The sequence below is a fragment of the Sturnira hondurensis genome, unplaced genomic scaffold (assembly GCF_014824575.4).
Source record: "Sturnira hondurensis isolate 20B ecotype Veracruz unplaced genomic scaffold, ASM1482457v3 Scaffold0023759, whole genome shotgun sequence".
Taxonomy (NCBI): domain Eukaryota; kingdom Metazoa; phylum Chordata; class Mammalia; order Chiroptera; family Phyllostomidae; genus Sturnira; species Sturnira hondurensis.
Genome location: NW_028096390.1, coordinates 584,640 through 605,631, shown reverse-complemented (window position 1 = coordinate 605,631; position 20,992 = coordinate 584,640). Strand labels below are relative to the sequence as shown.

Genomic DNA, 20,992 nt, shown 5'->3' with positions numbered 1-20,992 from the left:
AAAAAAAAAAAAAAGAAACTCGAGCACCAACTTACACCATACACCAAAATAAATTGAAGGTGGATAAAAGACTTAAATATCAGCCATGAAACCATTAAAGCCCTAGAGGAGAGCATTGGCAGGAAAATCTCAGATATTCCACGCAGCAATATTTTTACTGACACGTCCCCTAGAGCAAGGGATATAAAGGAAAGAATAAACAAATGGGGTCTCATCAAAATTAAAAGCTTCTGCATGGCTAAGGAAAATAGTATCAAGATAGAAAGAGAAGCAACTGTTTGGGAAAACATATTTGCCAATGATACCTCAGACAAAGGTTTAATCTCCGAAATATACAAAGAACTCACTCGACTCCACTCAAAGAAGACAAGCAACCGGATTAAAAAATGGGCAGAGGACTTGAACAGACATTTCTCCAAGGAGGACATACAGAGGATCCAGAGACACATGAAACGATGCTTGATATCACTAGCTATCAGAGAGATGCAAATTAAAACCACAATGAGTTACCACGTAATACCAGTCAGAATGGCTATCATAAACAAAGAAACAAACTACAAGTGCTGGAGAGGTTGTGGGGAAAAGGGGACCCTAGTTCACTCTTGGTGGGATTGCAGACTGGTACAATCACTATGGAAAACAGTATGGCATCTTCTAAGAAAACTAAAAATGAATGTGCCTTTTGACCCCGCAATTCCACTCTTAGGAGTATATCCTAAGAATCCTGAAACACCAATCCAAAAGAACCTATGCACCCCAACGTTCATAGCAGCACAATGCACGATAGCCAATAGTTGGAAGCAACCTAGATGCCCATCGGTCAATGACTGGATCAAAAAAGTATGGTACATTTACACAATGGAATTCTATGCTGCAGAAAGGAAGAAGGAACTACTACCCTTTGCAACATCATGGATGGAACTGGAAAGCATTATGATGAGTGAAATAAGCCAGGCGGTGAAAGACAAATGCCATATGATATCACCGTTAACAGGGATCTAAACAAAACAAACAAGCAAGCAAAATATGACCAATGACACTCAATTACAGAACAGGCTAACAGGGTCCAGAGGGGAGAGGGGAGAGAATCATAGGGGAAAAGGGGATGGACTCACATGAACAAGTACAAAGGACACATGGACAATAACTAAGGGTGGGGGGTGGAAATGGGAGGGAGGTGGGGAGCACGGGGCAGGGGGCGGGCAGGGTTGGGAATATAAGACAGAAAGCTCTACTTGAACAAGAATTAAATTAAAAAATTATTAAAAAAATAAAAAATAAAAAACTATGTGTCCTGCAGGCTAACTTTAAATTAATAGGTAATCAATAATCATTTGCTTCAATACATAATTTTAAGATCAGCTCAAAGCTCTGCCTAGTCTAAAAAATAAAGTCATCTTATTGTCTTATAAAATTCTAAAACAAAGTCCCTTTAACATGACTTCTATTTATTTTTCTCTGTATATTTAATTTGTTCAAACATTAATTTCAAAAACTAATTAATAATTTTAAATACAAATGATAGTAATCTAAAGTTGGCAAATCCAGTTCAATATGGAAATCAATGAACCAAATTATTAAAAGCATGGTCCCAATATCAAGACAATCACATAACTGTTTCTAAATTAACCTTCACAAACATATGTCAAACTAAAGAATAAATATGAGATACTTCCTATGGAAAGGGAGCTATAACTAGGAATAAATTAATAGGAATTCAAAAGGCAGAATTCCATTTTTCATAATTGTGTGAACAACTGAAGATATACTTTGACTACTACTGTCTTTGTTAAGTACCAATTACAATGAAATAGGTAAGAAATTATTCATTTTTGCTCTTCATAAATTCAAAGAAAGAGGTATTTACAAGTCCAAACTCAAGAGAATCAATAGAATCCCTAAATTCTTTAGAGTTGAAAGCATGTTTTTATTTATAAATTAACCTCTCTTTTGACATATGGTACAGCAAATTTCTTTCCTTCAAAACATAACTGAGAGAATTCAAGATGGCTGAAGAGTAGGACAAAGCTATAGTCACCTGCTCCCAGTGCCCAAACAGACTTACAACTAAATTATAGATTAATCAACCTGAACAGCAATTGAAGTCTAGCTGAATTGAAATATTATAACAAAGGATTTACAGAAAAAGCCACATAGAGACAAGTAAGAAGGGCAGAGAGTGGAAAGGGATGACCCCACCCCACCCCACCCACAAGCAATGACTGAGAAGCAGGAGTGATATTTCACAGCAAAAATCTCTGCTCCAGGAGCTTGGGTTATGAGACCCATGCAGGGATTCCCCAATCCAGAGCAACAGAGACAAGAAGAGGAGCCTGAATAGCATCTGGTGGTAAAAATCAGTGGTGATTCAGTCTACCAAGGAGAGAATACATTTGGTTAGAGGGCCAGAAGCAACCTTCCCAGGGTCAAGCACTCCTATTTTTATAGCACCAGCCTAGGGAGTACAGTGCCCTCTCCCCCAATTACTGGCGACAGTACTCTGTTGTGCTTGGGTCTTGCAGAGGCATCTGCTGGATGCACACAGTAGGGACTTTCAGGGAGCTCTTTTCCTTGAGGAACTCGTGAAAGAGATTGAGAACTGTGTAGCTCTGGAAAGAGGATCATTCTTCCCAAAGTGAAGAGAATTGCTGGCTCCCTCCCCCTCATACATGTGGATTCATTTGGCCTACCCTTCCACTCCCTGTGAACCCACCCTACTGAGTTCAGTCCCACAGGGTAATTAATCAGAGTGCATCTCTCCCAGGGAAGCTTTTGTGAGCGAATGAGAGGGACATGTGCTAGGTTGTGTGGCTACATTGCAGGTGGGAGGGGGCACTCGTATCTACCCTCCAAACTCAGCCCACACTATTCCTCCAATGGAAAAATCGTTACGACCTTATTTTCCTACAGCTGAGCCCCCCTATACCACTCTGTTGAGCTCAGTACAGAGGGAGGATCTGGGGGTTGCACTCCATCAGGAAAAGGAAGAATTGTCTGTTGCCCTGCTACAGGCTTGCTGGCACCAACCACAACAGGAGACTCATGGGATCTGCCTGCCCAAGTCCTGGAGACCCTGTTCTGCTGAGCTCAGCTCCACAGGGTAGAGGGAGTGCTACTCGAAGGGGAGACATTTGGAGTGTACCTCTGGGAGATTTCTGTCTGGAAACAGGCAAAAGTGCTTGCCACACTCCTGTGGACTCAGCTGGCACTACCCCCATCAGAAAGATTGAGTAGCTGGTAGGTGGAAGCAGACCTCAGAGAGCCTTGAAACTTTCCTATATCTCCCCTCAACTCTAAGATGGAGGAAGCTGACCACTGTACAGAGACTGGCCTCTCCCAGGTTCACCCAGGCCCAGTAGATGCAAACACATGCAGTAAATAGAACAGTAGTTCCAGACAGGGAGCCCAAGAACAGTTACACACAATATCTGCCATTGACCTGTACCTGAACCCTACCCAACTGCACTGAGAAGCAACACGACCAGTGGTGTGCTTCAGACTACACCAGAGCTTGACCCAACTAGCCACAATAGCAGCACACCAAAACTGGAATTCTGCCAGGCACTAGACCCTGTTGAGAACAACTCCACCTCTGGGGGCAGCCCCCACATAGCAAAAATTCATACATAGTGATGAAGGTTTACCCTTATAATCAGCCAGCCTGAAGCATTAACTCCACCCACCAGACAGGAAACAGCTTTCAAGATTCAACTAAAACAGGAGATTGCACGTAACCCATAAGAAATATTCCTGGAGCACCAAGCTGAGGTCGTCTAAAAGATTGTACCACTGAACCCCAAAAGACACCTATATCATAAAGCTGCCTTAGAAAGTTTGTAACTCATAGCAGATTTGTATAATACACATAGAAAAAATGGACAAAGAAATATTCTTCAAATAAAATAATAGCAAATCTAAAGAAAAAGAATTAAACGACATGGAAGAGTCCAAGATACCAGATACAGGGTTTAAAACAATGGTTAGAAAGATGTTCACGTACCTTAGAAGAAGAATGGATGATTTCAGTGAGAACCTAAAAAGATAGTAACCATTAGAAGGAAATAGGGGAAAAAAGAACCAGTGAGGAATAAAGAATACAATACCAGCAATGAAGAATATTCTAGGAAGACTCAAGAGCAGTGTAAATGAAGCAGATGACTAAATCAGTGAGTTAGAAGACAAGATAACAGTAAGCACCCAAACAGAACATCAAAAAGAAAGACAATTTTTTATTTTATTTATTTAGTTTTAGAGAGAGGGGAAGGGGGAGAGAAGGACAGAAACCTCAATGTGTGGTTGCCTCTCACATGGCCCTCACTGAGGACCAGGCCTGCAACCCAGGCATGTGCCCTGACTGGGAATTGAACTGGCGACCCTTTGATCCGCAGCTCACGTTCAATCCACTGAGCTACACCAGCCAGGTCAAGACAATTTTTAAATAAATGAATAAAATCTATGGGACCTGTAGACAATATCAAGTATAACATTCACATAATAGAGGTATCAGAAGGAGAAGAGAGTGAGCAAGGGATAGAGAACCTGTTTGAAGAAATAATGGCTGAAAAACTCCCTAACCTGATAAAAAAGTCACACAAGTCAGGAAGCACAGAGAGGTCCAATTGAGATAAACCCAAAGAGGCCCATGCAAAGATACACCATTAAAATGGCAAAGGTTAAACACAAAAAGAGAGTCTTAAAAGCAGCAAGAGAGAGACAGTTACCTACAAAGGAGCTTCCATAAATAAGGCTGTCCGCTAATTTCTCAACAGAGAGACCTTAGGCCAGAAGGAACTGGCATGAAATATTCAAAGTGATGAAAAGCAAGAACATATAACCAAGGCTACTTTAACCAGCAAGGCTGCTACTTAAAATCAAAAGAGAAATAAAGACTTTCCCAGATGAAAACAAGATAAGAGAATTCATTACAACCAAAGTAGAATAAAAAGAAATGTTAAAGAACCTGCTTTAAGAAAAAAAAGAGAGAAGGAAAGACAGCCATAAAAAATAAAATGGCAATAAATAATAACCTTACATGTAACCTTAGATAGTAACCTTACAATAATATAACCTTAAATGTAAATGATTTTTTGCTCCAATCAAAAGACATGTGGTAGCTGAATGGGTAACATGACCCATAAACATGATGTATATGGGTCATGTTTTATCCATTTCAGAACAAAAGGAGACCCAGTTTAGAAGAAAAGACATGCACAGACTGAAATGTGAAGAAGTAGAAAAAGTATACACCATGCAAATGCACCCCCCCCAAAAAAAAAGCTGGGATAACAATACTTATATTGAACAAAATAGACTTCAGAACAAAGCCTTAATAAAAAGCAATGAAGGTCACTACATAGTATTACTAAAGAGACTGATCCAAAAGAGTAATGTAACATATAATGAAATCTTGGTAGACATTAAGAGAGACATCCACAGAGATACACTCATAGTAGGAGATTTTAACATGGCACTGACATCAATGGATGGATCTTCCAGACAAAAAATAAACAAGGCAATAGTGACATTACAGGACTCACATGATGGTATGGATTCAACTGATATATACAGAACATTTTTCCCAAAGCATAAGACTATACATTCTTCTCAAGTGCACAGGGACCATTCTGGAAAGTAGAGTACATGTTAGGAAGCATAGTAAGTCTTAATAAATTCAAGAAGATTGAAATCTTATCAGCATCTTCTCTCACCACAGTGGTACAAAACTAGAAATCAAGTATAATTTTAAAAATGAGCAACATTCATACACATGGAAACTAACTAGGATGTTATTAAGCAATGAAAGGGTTAATGAGATAAAAGAAGAAATCAAAAGTCAATTGGAAATAAATAAAAATTAACACAAAACAGCCCTGGCTGGCGTAGCTCAATGGATTGAGCATGGGCCTGCAAACCAAAGGATTGTGGTTCGATTCCCAGTCAGGGCACATGACTGGGTTGCAGGCCAGTTCCCAGCATGGGACAGACAAGAGACAACCATACATTGATATTTCTCTCCCTCTCTTCTTCCCTTCCCCTCTAAAGATAAATAAATAAAATCTTTAAAAAAAGAAAATTAACACAAAACCACCAAAAATCTATGGAACATAGCAAAGGCAGTAATGAGAGGGAAAATAATAACTCAACCCTACGCATAAAATAGAACAATAAACCAATCCAGAGTAACTAGAAGGAAGGGCTTAACAAAGATGCAGAAGAAATGACTGATACAGAAAATTTAAAAAACAGTACAAAAGATCAATGAAACCAGAAGCTAGTTGTTTGAAATGACAAACACATTTGTCAAATCTTTAACAGCAAACTAATCAATAAAAAGAGAGGACCCAAATAAATAAAATCAGAAATAAAAGGGGAGAAGGAACAATTGATACCACAGAATTCCAAAGAAGAATAAGGAAACATGATGAAGAACTACATGCCAACAAATTGGACAATGTGGGCAAAACAGATAATCTCCTAGGCATATAATCTTCCAAAACTGAATCAGGAAGAATCATAAACCATGAATAGACCAATTACACTAATATAATAGAATCAGTAGAAAATTCCCAGCAACAAAAGTCCTGGACTAGATGGCTTCACAGGAAATTTTACATACCATTCAAACAGTAACACTTATCCTTCTTAAACCATTCCAAATATTCAAGAAAAGGAAAGATTCCAAGCTAATTTTACAAAGCCAGCATTTTCCTAATTCCAAAACCAGATAAAGACAAAACAAAGAAAAGAAAATTATAGGTCAATTTTCCTAGTGAGCATACATGTTGAAATCTTCAATAAAACATTAGCATACCAAATCCAGCATTACATTAAAAACATCATATACCATAATCCAGTGGGATTTATTCCAGGCTCCTAGTTTGGTACTATATTTGCAAATCAATAACATGACATATTACATAAACCAAAATGAAGGATAAAACTAACAGGACCATAATCAGCACCAGCTGGTGTAGCTCAGTGGATTGAGCACAGGCCTGCAAACCAAAGGATCACTGGTTCAATTTCTGGTCAAGGTACATGCCTGGGTTGCAGGCCAGGTCCTCAGTAAGGGATGCATGAGAGAAAACCACACACTGATGTTTCTCTCCCTTTCTCCTTCCCTTCCCCTCTCTCTAAAAATAAATGAATAAACTCTTTAAAAAATAACATGATCATATCAATAGATGCAGGAAAAACTTTTGATAAAATCCAGACCCCATTTATGATAAAAACTCACAGCAATGTGGGAAATGAGGGATCATACCTCAACATAATAAAGGCCATTATGAGAAAATCCTACAGCCAACATCATATTCAATGGGCAAAATTTAAGTGTTTCCCATAAGGTCAGAAGCAAGACTGAGATACTCACTTCCACCACACTTATTTAATATAGTACTGGAAGCCCTAGCCACATTAATCAGAATATAAGAAGAAATAAAAAGCACCAAAATTGGAAAGGAGGAAGTAAAACTGTCATTATTCATAGATGACATGACATTGTATATATAAGTCCTAAACACCCCACCAAAAACCTACTAGATCTATAAGTGATTATGGAAAAGTAACAGGATCCAAAATTAATACTCAGAAGTCCTTGGCATTTTCATATACCAATAATGAACTATCAAAAAACAAAATTAAGAAAACAATCCTATTTACTTTTACAACAAAAATAATAACATATCTAGGAATAAATTTAACCAATGAGGTAAAAGACCTGTACTTGGAATATTGTAACATACTTAAGAAGAAGACTGAAGAAGATACAAATAAGTGGAAGTATAAATCATGTTCATGGTTAGGAAGAATAAACATTAAAATGTCCACACTATTCAACAGAATTTACAGATTCAATGTAATTATTATTAAAATACCAGTGGCACCCTGGCTGGTGTGGCTTAGTGGATTGAGCACTGGCCAGGGAATCAAAGGGTAACCAGTTAAATTCCTACTCAGGGCACATACCTGGGTTGTGGGTCAGGTCCCCAATAGGGGGCACACAAGAGGCAACCACATATTGATGTTTCTCTCCCTCCCTTTTCCTCTCTCGAAAAATAAATAAATAAAAATTTTTAAAAATGCCAGTGGTATATCTCACAGATTTAGAACAAATATCCCAAAATTTATATGGAACCATAAAAGATGCCAAAAGCCTCAGCAATCCTGAGAAACAACAAAGTTGGAGAGATTATATTACCTGATTATCAAACTATACTGCAAGGCCATAATAATCCAAACAGCATGGTATTAGCACAAGATCAGACACAGGGATCAACAGAACAGAATAGAGAGTCCAGAAATAAACCCACACCTTTTTTTTCTATTTTTTAATTTAATTCTTGTTCAAGTACAGTTTTGTGTTTTATATTCCCAGCTCTTCCCACCCCCCCCAGTGCTCACCACCTCCCTCCGATTCCCCCCCCCCACATTAGTTATTGTCCATGTGTCCTTTATACTTGTTCATGTGAATCCTTCCCCTTTTCCCCTGTGATTCTCTCCCCTCTCCCCTCTGGTCCTTGTGAGCCTGTTCTGTATTTCAGTGTCTTTGGTCATATTTTGCTTGCTTGTTTGTTTTGTTGTTTAGATTCCTGTTAACAGTGATATCATATGGTATTTGTCTTTCACTGCCTGGCTTATTTCAATCAGCATAATGCTTTCCACTTCCACCCATGATGTTGCAAAGTGTAGGAGCTCCTTCTTCCTTTCTGCAGTATAGAATTCCATTGTGTAAATTAAACCCACACCTTTATAGTCAATTAATATTTGACCAAGGAGGCAAGAACATACAATGGCATAAAGACAGTCTCTTCAATAAATGGTGATGGGAAAATCTGATAGAGGCAAAACAATGAATAATAGACCACCACCTCACAACATATGCAACAACACACTAAAAATGAATACAAGACATAAATGTAAATCACAAAACCCTAAAAACCCTAAGAATACATAGGCAGTAAAATTTCAAAAATTTCTCATAGCAAGTTCTGGCCAAGATAGAGGCACAGGTAAACAAGCTTCACTTTCTTGCACAACTGGAAGAAGGATGACAACTAATTTAAAAACAAAAAACTGCCAGAACTGCCAGAAAATCAAACTCTGTGGAAGTCCAACAACTAAGGTGTTAAAAGAAGAAACATGCATCCAGACAGGTAGAAGTGGCAGAGATGTAAAGCTGGGGTGGAGAGGATGTATGACAAGGAGGCAGCAGGCAGACCAGGGTGGGTGAGGCAGTAGCTGATGGACTGGAGGGTGCCATATTCACGTGTGGATAAGCTGGGACAAACAACTGGGGAGCGAGATAAACTGCGCAATGCAGGGTTCCAATGTGGGTAACTAAAGCATCAAAACCTGTGGCTGTAAATATCTGTGGGGGTTGCACCAGCAGGAGAAACTCCCAGTCTCACTGGAGAGTCCGTTAGAGAGGTACACAGGATCCTAGAATGCACACAAGCCCACCCACCCAAGAATCAGCACCTGAAAGGGCACAATCTGCTTGTGGGAAGGCAGGAAATTGATGTAAAGTGGGGCAAGAGCAGAGCAAACTAGCAAGTGACATTGTTCCCTCTCTGACCCCTCCCCCACATACAGCACCAGAGGGCAGCAAAGAACATTACTCTGCCCTGGCAAATACCTCAGGCTCTGCCCCTCACAATGTAACAGGTGTGCGAAGACAAAAAGAAATATGGCCCAAAAGAAAGAACAGATTAAAACTCCAGAAAAATAACTAAGTAACGAGGAGATAACCAAGCTATCAGATGCAAAGTGCAAAACACTGCTAATCAGGATGCTCACAGAAATGATTGAGTATGCTCACAAAAGAAAGAAATGAAGGCTATACAAACTGAAATGAAGGAAAATACACAAGGAACCAACAGTGAAGGGAGGGAAACCGGGACTGAAATCAATGATTTGGAACAAAAGAAAGAAATAAACATTTAATCAGATAGAAGGAAGAAACAAGAATTCAAAAAATGAGGAGAGGATTAGGAACCTCCAGGACAACTTTAAACATCCCAACATCCAAATCATAGGAGTGAAGAGGAAGGAGAAGAAGAAGAGCAAGAAACTGAAAACTTATTTGACCAATTAATGAAAGCAAACTTCCCCAACCTGGCAAAGAAAATAGACATGCAAGTCTAAGAAGCTCAGAGTCCCAAACAAGATGGACCCAAACAGGGCCACACCAAGATACATCATAATTAAAATGTGTCAAAGGTTAAAGATAGAGAATATTAAAGCAGCAAGAGAAAAGGAATTACCTACCAAAAGATACCATAAGACTATCACCTAATTCCTCAAAAGAAACCTTACAGGCAAGAAGGGGCTGGAGAGAAATATTCAAAGTCATGAAAAGTAAGGACCTACATCCAAGATTATTCTATCCAGTAAAGCTATCACTGAGAATGGAAGGGCAGATAAAGTGCTTCCCAGATAAAGAAGTTCAAGTTAAAGAAGTTCATCATCACCAAGCCCTAATGAAATGTTAAAGGGATTTATCTAAGAAAAAGAAGATGATCAAAACTATTAACACTAAAATGACAACAAAGTCAGGATTATCAACAACTAAACCTAAAAAACAAAAACATAAACTAAGCATATAACTAGAACAGGAACAGAATCACAGAAATGGAGATCACGTGAGGAGGGTTATCAGTAGGGAGGGGGACAATGCAGGAAAAAGTACAGGGAATAGTAAGCAAAATTGGTAGGCACAAAATAGACAGGAGGAAGTTAAGAACAGTATAGGAAATGGAGAAGCCAAAGAACTTATATGTATGACCCATAGACATGAATAAGGGAGGGGAGAATGCTGGAGGGAGAGTAGCATGGAGTGTAGGGGGATAAAGGAAGAGAAAAATATGGGACAACTGTAATAGCATAATCAACAAAATATACTTTAAAAAATAATTTATCATAGCAATATTTTTGCCAGTATATCTCTTTGGACAAGGGAATCAAAGGATAAAATAAACAAATGGGATTAATCCAAACAAAAAAGCTTTTACACAGAAAAAGGAACCATCAACAAAATAAAAAGAGAAACCACTAAATGGGAGAACATATTTTCCAATGAAACATCTGAATAGAGCTTAATTTCCAAAATATACAAAGAACTTATACAACTCAATACCAAGAGGACCAACAACTCAAATAAAAATGGGCTGCCCTGGCTGGTGTAGCTCAGTGGATTGAGCACGGGCCTGCGAACCACACAATCTCGGTTCGATTCCCAGTCACGGCACATGCCTGGGTTGCGGGCCAGTTCCCAGCAGGGGACTCATGAGAGGCAACCATAAATTGATACTTCTCTCATTCTCTGTCCTTCCCTTCCCCTCTAAAGATAAATAAACAAAATCTTTTTGTTTGTGTGTGTGTTTTTTTAAAGATTTTATTTATTTATCTTTAGAGAGGAAGGGAAGGAGAGAAGGAGAGAAATATCTATGTATGGTTGCCTCTCGTGAGTCCCCTGCTAGGAACTGGCCCGCAACCCAGGCATGTGCCCTGACTGGGAATCGAACCGCGATTGTGTGGTTCGCAGGCCCGTGTTCAATCCACTGAGCTATACCAGTCAGGGCAACAAAATCTTTTTTTAAAAAAGGGGTGGGGGGCATGCAGCCCTGGCCAATGTGGCTCAGTTGACTGGAGCGAAAGTTGGCGATGGATCCCCAGTCAGAGCACATACCTAGGTTGTAGGTTCAAAACCCCTGGTTAGGGATGTGGATGCATACAGGAGGCAACCAATCAGTGTTTCTCTCCTCTCACACGTCTCTCTCTCTTTCTTGCTCTTGCTCTCTCCATCCCTCCCTTTCTCTCTGAAAGCAATGAAAAAGAAATATCCTCAGGCGAGGATTTAAAAATATGGGCAAAGCACCTGAAGAGACATTTCTTCAAAGAGGACGTAAAGATGGCCAACAGACATATAAAAACTCAGTGTCACTAACTATCAGAGAGATGCAAATCAAAACCACAATGAGGTATCACCTCACACCTACCAGAATGGCTATCATTAATAAGTCACCAAATAAGTGTTGACAAGAATGTGGAGAAAAGGAAAGCCTTGTACACGGTCGACTGATGTATTTATTCTCCTGTGAATACATCATAGGGAATGCAGACTGGTACAATCACTGCAGAAAAAAGTATAGTGTTTCCTCAAAGAATTAAAAATGGAACTACCTTATTACCCAGTGATTCCACTTCTGGGAATTTATCCAAAGAAACCTGAAACACTAATTCAAAAGAATCTATGTACCTCTGTGTTCACTGAAGTGTTATTTACAATAGTCAAGATCTGGAAAGAGCCTAAGTGCCCATCAGTAGATGAGCAAATAAAAAAGATGTGGTACATTTACACAATGTAATGCTACTTGGCTATAAAAGAAAAAAATCTTACATCTCTTGCAACAGCATGGATGGACCTTGTGAGTGTTATGCTAAGAGAAATGAGCCAGTCAGAGAAAGGCAAATACCACAAGATCTCCCTTATATTTGTAATTTAAGGAACAAAGTAAACTGACAAACAAAATAGGAACAGAGGCATGGATACATGGAACAGACTGACAGCTATCAGAGAAGACACAGGACATAGACAACTGTGGTGATAGCCAGAGGAAAGGTGAGGGGGGATTGGCAGAGGAAAATAAATTTTCTCCCATTTTCAATATTAAATTGGCTGCATAAAAATTCACCAATTTGTTTTTTTTAAATTCACATTGATATGATAGCTGTCACAATACAATCTAACAAAACTGTTTCAGATAAAGTTAAAGACAACTAAGCGCTACTACAGCCACCTTAGAGAAAAAAACAAATGAACTTTTTGACCAACCCAGTAATTTACTTCAGTATTCCTCAACCCCTTTGTCCACTGTACAATTTGGACAAAGCTTTTAAAGCTTTTATTTTATTTTTTTATATTAATCATGTCTTTTATTCTCTGTACTTTGATGCTTTGACATCTGGAAGCTTGCTGATTCTTTTTTTTAATATTGTACTATAAACTTTATTACATATAATTTTTTAAATTTTTTTTAAATTTAATTCTTGTTCAAGTACAGTTTTCTGTCTTATATTCACAGCCCTGCCCCTCCCCCAGTGCTCCCTCCCTCCCTCCCATTTCTGCCCCCCACCTTAGTTATTGTCCATGTGTCCTTTATACTTGTTCATGTGATTCTCTCCCCTCTCCCCTCAGGTCCCTGTCAGCCTGTTCTGTATTTCGGTGTCTTTGGTCGTATTTTGCTTGCTTGTTTGTTTTGTTGTTTAAGATTCCTGTTAACGGTGAATGGAGATGCAGTCCACACATTCCACAAAGTTCTACACCTGAGAGTAATGTGGAACTAAAACAAAGATCCACTACATTTGTTGTTACATTTTTTCCCACAAAATAATCAAAGGATCTTCACCAATACTTTTTATTTTTACTATATGTTTTGGAATGTAAGAAATCCCCTAAAAAGAAACCTTACTACAAAAATAACTAAAAGTAACAAAATCAAATGGCTAAAATACTATGTGCCCCTCACTGACTGTTTATCAGTCACTGTTTCCTTTAGCTTTTATTGTTATTGATTATTAAACTCTTCATTTTTCCCCCTGACAGAATGGCAGTTTGAATTCACATAGGGCAAAAGTGAAGTAGTTTTTCTGTGGACAGTTTTCACCTTACTTATTTTGCTGATTGAGCAATGATACCAGCATAAAAAGAGGTACTTCTTGATTCTATATCGGAATGGGTATGACTGGGAAAAGTATGTAAAGAAAATAGACTAAAACCTCACTTGAAAAATATTTAAACAAATAAATAAAACCTGATCAAGGTTTCTTGTAATCATGGAGTTGGTCAGTATTTTAAAGTTGAAGGCCACAGAAGGAAAAAAAATTAAGGAAACTTCAATTACAAATAGTCTGTCATCCTAACCTTAAAAATAATTTCAAAACTTTGTTTCAGTAAAAACACTAACACTACATTCACTCCTTCATTTTTAGATCTTTTGATTTTAGTCTAAAATTATCTCTAATTCAAAGTGTTTCTCTTCCTCTCACAATTCTCTTGTTTTAGTTGTTTGTTAAAGAATAATAAATCAGAAATGTATTTTTCAGTTTATCCTAAACCACCATTCACCCTTTATGTCAAACTATGAAGAACAATTTCAATAATCAACAAGAATTAAGCATCTAATCTTGGATATTTAGTTGCTAAATCTTAAAATACCGCTCAAAACTGCTGATCTTTGTAACTCAATCTTTTCTGAATTTAGTCTTCAGAATCAACCAATCCTGTGTTTTTTCTTTCCTGCTTCAGTATCAGTAATCTGTCTTATTTAACTACTTTTACATTGTCATTACTATAAACATAAACTTTTAATACAGAAAAATATAATAAAGGTCACCCATAATACCATGATCTTGAGCATAGCACTGTTAACCAGGTTACATATTTTTATTTCTCTCTGATTAATTTATAAACTGCATGGGTTTGTGATGAAGGTTTTAATCAGTCTGGCATACAAAATAAGTAAATTCAGAGACTAAATAAATTGATAATGAAATTTGCTGAAGTAAAGATCTTCACAAGATAGGTAAAAAAAATACCAAATGGAATGGAGATTGTACTGTTATTCCTAACAACTGCAGCCTTTACATTTCCTTGGTATCTTTATGTGAATACTTTAAGTTTAGGAAAAGAGATGCCAAGCATAATATCATTTGTTTTAGTAACAGAATCATGTGCCTAGGATTGTGGGGAAAAATCATACAAAGACAACTGAAAATATATATAGCTCTATGTCACTTCTCAATTAGATATGAAAAGCAAAACTAGCTGTTTCTTTTTTTGATTAATTTTTAGCTGTTTCTTATTAGAAAGCTGTCTACAATTCTTATGTATAAAATAATTTTGATTTACATGGTCATATTTTTAAAATTCTACATAGCAAAGATAGCAAATACCTGTATCTGCAAGCATATTTCCATTGACAGAAACTCAATCTAAAAGACTCCTTTATCTACAAATGGCTGACATGAGAAATACCCCTTCTCATCATTACTGCTAGACATTTCCTTACCACTTCCTCTTTGCAACTACTTCAGATATCAGCACTGTCTGAAACACCTACCTTCAATTCTCACTTAACTCTTACACAGATTGACAAAGGATCTCTAAGTGGTGACACAAGAAAGGCAGTAAAATGCAGTAGAAAGGAGGAAAGAGGTAAATAAAAAGAGTGCATTAAACCTACTCGCTAGTCTTTACCACTAGTCTAACCACTATCCTGTAACCCCATACTGCTCATTACCATCAACAAGTATCATTCACACACTTTACACACATGGATTGGGAAGGGTGGAGAGATGTTTTTCCATCACAGAAGAAAATTCTTATTTTCATTCTTATTCCTACTTAATTTTCAATTTCACTAAAGAAATAAGGGAAGGAAAATTATATATTCAAGCCTACTCTCATTATTCACATCCAGTGAAGGTTTTGCTTTATTCTTTAATCTATCCCACTTTATTTTCTTTCTTGCAATCTCTCACATAACCTAAGCTCAGCTAATCATACCTATCCAATGGACTGCCCCATTCCCATCAATTTATATCCTTTTACCTAACACAAATTCTAGGGCTACTTTCCTGCTTCCCATTTTCCTCCCACTCTACCAATATTTTGAATCACAATTAGGCTTGGAATTGAGAAGACTATTATTCCCATAAAACATACACAGTACTTAATAATGTACTATCCACAGTTTATGTAAATTTGAGATTCAGTTCACTCATATGTAAAAGCAAGGGATTAGTTTAGGTCACCACTCCAAAAATCTGGCTGACAGATTTCTAGACCCCAATAATAGGGATTATGAAAATATACATCTGAAGTGGTACACGGCAATTTTCTAAAAGGCACCCAGGTGAGTCTATTGATGCTTAAGAATCACTGATAAGTGCTTAAGGCTCCTTCTTAGTCTAACATTCCAAGATTCTTTTTTTTTTTTTAAGATTTTATTTATTTATCCTTAGAGGGGAAGGGAAGGAGAGAAGGAGAGAAATATCAATGCATGGTTGCCTCTCATGAGTGCCCTGCTGGGAACTGGCCTGCAACCCAGGCATGTGCCCTGACTGAATCGAACCAAGATCATGTGGTTCGCAGGCCTGCACTCAATCCACTGAGCTATACCAGCCAGGACATTCCAAGATTCTAAGCTGGAATTTTCACTGCATGTTCTGATAGGAATATTGCTACGAAAGGAGTACAGTTTCCAGTTATTGGTATTAAGAGTTCATACATGTTACTAATTAACTAGCCTTCTGTAACATGACCTATAACTAAGCAAAATTTACATTTTATAAGCACAGCTGACTTGCAAATGAACATATACAATATGTTTGCAGACGGGAGGCCATCAACACTATATTGTTGTTATATTATAACGCTTAATACTAATACCTCAAAGGAAAACACTAAAAATTACTTATCTGGAATTATGTTCCTCATCAGACTTTTTCACAGATTTTTGTCAAATCACAAGTAAGTTTTGACCCACATGTCAAAAATAAAGGTAGAAAGGGTATGGTCACCAGGATCTTTTATTTTCCTTGTTCACTGATGGAGCTTTATATACCACTGGAATAAAGCCTAGAGAAGTCTAAATCATTGATGAAATTCTGGGCATTAAGGTATCTGAAGAATAGTCTCATTCAAAAATTTAAGGATCGTCATGTCTTCACCTGCCTCAAAGCACACCAGATCATTAACTAATGAACGACACCTATCCTATTTCTGGTAACTTCCAACTACCAATTCTCATAAAGAAAGTGTTCCCTTAGTTAATATTGAAGCTCATAGATGTGTTTCAATATATGGGAACCAAGCAAGTGCAAACAGTACTTGAGCCCTGGGTGGTGTGGCTCATTGGCTCTGAGAATCAAACGGTCGCCAGTTGGATTTCCAGTCTAGGGCACATTCCTGGGCTGCAGGCCAGATCCCCAGCAGGGGGTGTGCAAGAGGCAACCACACATTGATGCTTCTCTCCCCCTCTATCTCCCTCCCATCCCTTTTAAAAAAAGAAATTCTTTTTTTTAACTTTTTAAAACAAATTTTATTTAATTATTTTTCAAGTACAGTTTTCTGTCTATTACTCCCATCCCATCCCACCCCCCCCACCCCCGTGCTCCCCGCTCCCTCCCATTTCCACCCTTCTCAGTTGTTGTCCATGTATCCTTTATATATGTTCCTCTAAATCCCTCCCCTATTTCCCCTGAAATCCCCTCCCCTCTCCCCTCTGGTCACTGTCAGCCTGTTCTCTATTTCAGTGTCTTTGGTTATATTTTGCTTGCTTGTTTGTTTTGTTGTTTAGCTTCCTGTTAAAGGTGAGATCATATGGTATTTGTCCTTCAACACCTGGCTTATTTCATTCAGCATGATGCTTTCCAGTTCCATCCATGCTGTTGCAAAAGGTAGGAGTTCCTTCTTTCTTTCTCCTGCATAGAATTCCATTGTGTGTATGTACCAGAGACACATGAAGAGATGCTCAATATCGCTTGCTATCAGAGAGATGCAAATTAAAACTACAATGAGATACCACTTTACACCGGTGAGAATGGCTATCATAAACAAAGCAAAAAACAACAAATGTTGGAGAGGGTGTGGGGAAAAGGGGACTCTGGTCCACTGTAGGTGGGATTGCAGACTGGTACAACCATTATAGAAAACAGTATGGAATTTTCTCAGAAAATTAAAATTGGACATGCCTTTTGACCCAGCAATTCCACTGCTAAGATTGTATCCTAAGAACCCTAAAACACCAATCCCAAAGAACATATGCACCCCAATGTTCATAGCAGCACAATTTACAATAGCCAAGAGTTGGAAGCAACCTAGGTGCCCATCAGTAAATGAATGGAATAAAAAAGAAATTCTTTAAAAAATTTTAAAAATAAATAAACAGCACTTGAAAACATAACACATTAGTAGTGTATTAAGTAGAACTTATTCATTTATCAATAATGAATTATTATTAAAAAGGCAAAAATGAAAACTGAATTATATGTTAGTCATCTTTTTAATTGTTGTTCAAGTACAGTTTTCTGCCTTTTCCCCCACCCCTTCCCACCTCCTTCCCTGTTTCCACCCCACTTTGTTATTGTCTATGTGTCCTTTATATTGTCTATGTGTCCTGTAAACCCGTCACCCTTTTCCCTCATTATCCCCTCCCTTCTCCCCTCTGGGTACTGTCAGCCTGTTCTCAATTTCAGTGTCTTTGGTTACATTTTGCTTGCTTGTTTGTTTTGTTGATTAGGTTCCAGTTAAAGGTAAGATCATATGGTATTTGTCCTTCACCGCCTGACTTATTTCACTTAGCATAATGCTCTCCAGTTCCAACCATTTTTTCTTTAAAAGATGTACTTTCTTAAATTTGTACAAAATAGTATAATAAAAGGAAAGTGTGCCCATTTATTTCCTCATTTCTCCAAACATAAAAATCTGTAGTGAATGCCATTATGTAAGCATTCTCTGGATACCAAGAGTGATGCAATGGTTGCTAAGGTAACTACTCATTATATTGAATACATTGTGGGTTGGAGTGGAAAACATTCTTTACAAAACAAATTTCAACATTTTAGCTGTACCTGATAAATGTCTTTCTATTGCTACTTACTAAACAATAACTGTAGGCCATCTTTGAGAATACTATTTACACAGCTATTTAAAAAGCTTGATACCCTGGGTGGATGGTGTGGCTCAGTGGACTGAGTACTAGCCTGCAAATCAAAAGGTCACCGGTTATAGATTCCTGGGCAGGGTAAATGTCTGGATTGCCAGCCAGGTCCCCAGTCAGTGGGGCTTGTAGGAGGCAACTGATGGATTTATCTCTCACTGATGTTTCTCTCCCTCTTTCTCCTTCCGTTCTCCTCCCTCTATAAGTAAATAAATAAAATCCTTTAAAAAGTAAAAGCTAGGCTTGAGTTGCCAAGGAAAGAAAAAATTTAATTTAAAGTTTGCAAAATAAAACACATCAATGATATTCAAAGGAACAAAGACAGTATTAATCTTGTAGAGTGTTTATAATAAAAAGCAACATGATTTTACATGTCTGTTTCATCAACTATCATAATTTTGCTTCTAATCCTAAATTAAGACTAACACTAGAAGACTGCTGATTTTCCAGCCTGCAATTAAGCTAAATCCAGAGCAAGTAGAGCTATCCTTCATTTTGATCTTTAAAATGTCTCACAAGCATTTTTTAAAAACTGGGAATTTTCAGTGTATTACTATAAGATAGCGCTGCAAAAAAAAAGCCTCTATTTAAAAATGCAAACAATACCTGTGGACTCCGACTATAAATACTCTTCATGCACAAGCAAAAGCTACTAAACTACTTCATCCTTTGCTTATGATCCTCCATAAGAGGGTTCCTGGCGACCGCTGGCTTCTCCAAAGAATGTGTCCTCGGAATGTTTATTCAAAAGCTAAAGTGTATTTTAAGAACCTGCCCCAGATCTCTTCCTCCTCCGCCTAAATAAACACTAAGATCATACATCTGAATGAGGCATTAGTGGAGCCCCTCCCCGTTTTAACAGTCAGCTAAAAAGCCTGTCGACCAAGCAGGGTCTGGCTAAATCTGTAGGAATGAAGTGCTAGGAATGTGGTGTGACCCGGCAGCAAATCAAATAGGCTGGTCAAGCACGAGCGAGAGGCGGCTAGGGCTCCTTTCAGGGCTTCTTTCTTAAATATATTTTACCTGACGTCGTCTTTTTACCTTCAAGTCTCTCCCAACGCGAAACCTCCACTTCCTCTATGAGGGTGTACGTGTTTTTGTGTGGTGACAATAATCTCAGCACTCCGGCGGGGGGGCTGGGGATTGGAGGGGGTGGGTACTCAGTTATTTCACAAGCCTGTAATTCTCCTGGAAGGGAGACCGGGACTGGGAGAGCAGAACTGGCCCGTACTGGCGTGCAGCTCCTTCAGGTTGCAATGGTGGCCCTTCGGCGGGAAGGTAGAAGTGATACCTGGATGGTAGCGACGACGCCTTCCCTCTTCTACCCCTCCTGCCCCCCAGCTCAGTTCACTGTTTACCTTCCCGGTACTTCTTGCGGAGCCGCCGGTGGACGCTCTTTACCACCCCGGACAGCTTCTCCTGCTCCAGCTTCCGTTCCTGATCCCGGGGCGATGGACTGCTCGGGGATTCTGCCCCGTGTCCGTGAACACAGTTTCGGCCGCTGGCCCCGAACTCCATTTCGCCGCCGCTGCTGCCGCCGCCACGCCTCCAGCCCTCGCAGAAGCTCTCCAGATGAAGGAGGTGAGGCAAGGAGGCAGCAGCGGAGGTAGGATCAGAGAGAGGCCAAACTACCGCCGAGCCCAGGCTCCGAGACGTCAAGGGTAGGGGAGCGTGGGGAAGGCTTACCCAAACGTACAAACTGATTGGTGAACTAACGAAGGCTGGGCGGAAACGGAAAAGACCAAAGGCCAATACGGTGGCGTACTCAGTTCTCTGCGCAGGGGAGCAGCTGGAGGAGGCGGGGCTGGCAAGCTGAGAGCAGTTTAGGAGGTGGGAGTAGTGAACCCCAAAGCTCCGCTCCTCTCTTCTGCCAACCACTTTCCGGATTTTGTGCGCAGGCGTTGTGATAAGTCCAGAGAGAGGGGCTGTGCCGACGCGCTTGCGCATTTATTTTTGTCTGAGTTTGATTGGTTTGGGTAGAGTTCTGACATACAATTTTCTTCCAGCCAACCCACCTCCTGTCAGTTCTATTCTGGTGTGACGAGGCTATCTGGCTTCTAAGCACTGATTTAATAAACGGCTGACAACAGCTAATGTCTCTAGTGCCAATGCTGTGTGAAAGACAGAAATGGGTACAGGAAAGAGCCAAGAAAAGCAATAAAGGATGAGGGGAGCAAGGGAAGGAAAGCTGGAGAACCAACAACAGGTTCTGTCAAGAACTTTTGTGGAGACGGGTATCACAGGAATCCTGACCTCCTTTAATAGGC

The 20,992-nt window shown here is 39.0% G+C and overlaps 1 protein-coding gene across 1 annotated transcript in view; it reads right to left on the bottom strand.

Annotated features, from left to right (window-relative positions):
* The window catches only part of SAMTOR (S-adenosylmethionine sensor upstream of mTORC1), a 190,930-nt gene extending 170,214 nt beyond the window's left edge, over nucleotides 1-20,716 (bottom strand). The window contains 5 exon segments of the mRNA XM_037037863.1: nucleotides 2,488-2,609; nucleotides 4,001-4,033; nucleotides 17,519-17,550; nucleotides 20,084-20,479; nucleotides 20,482-20,716. Coding sequence (XP_036893758.1) covers nucleotides 2,488-2,609; nucleotides 4,001-4,033; nucleotides 17,519-17,550; nucleotides 20,084-20,479; nucleotides 20,482-20,716 — 818 coding nt within the window.
* Between the last annotated feature and the right edge of the window lie 276 nt (nucleotides 20,717-20,992).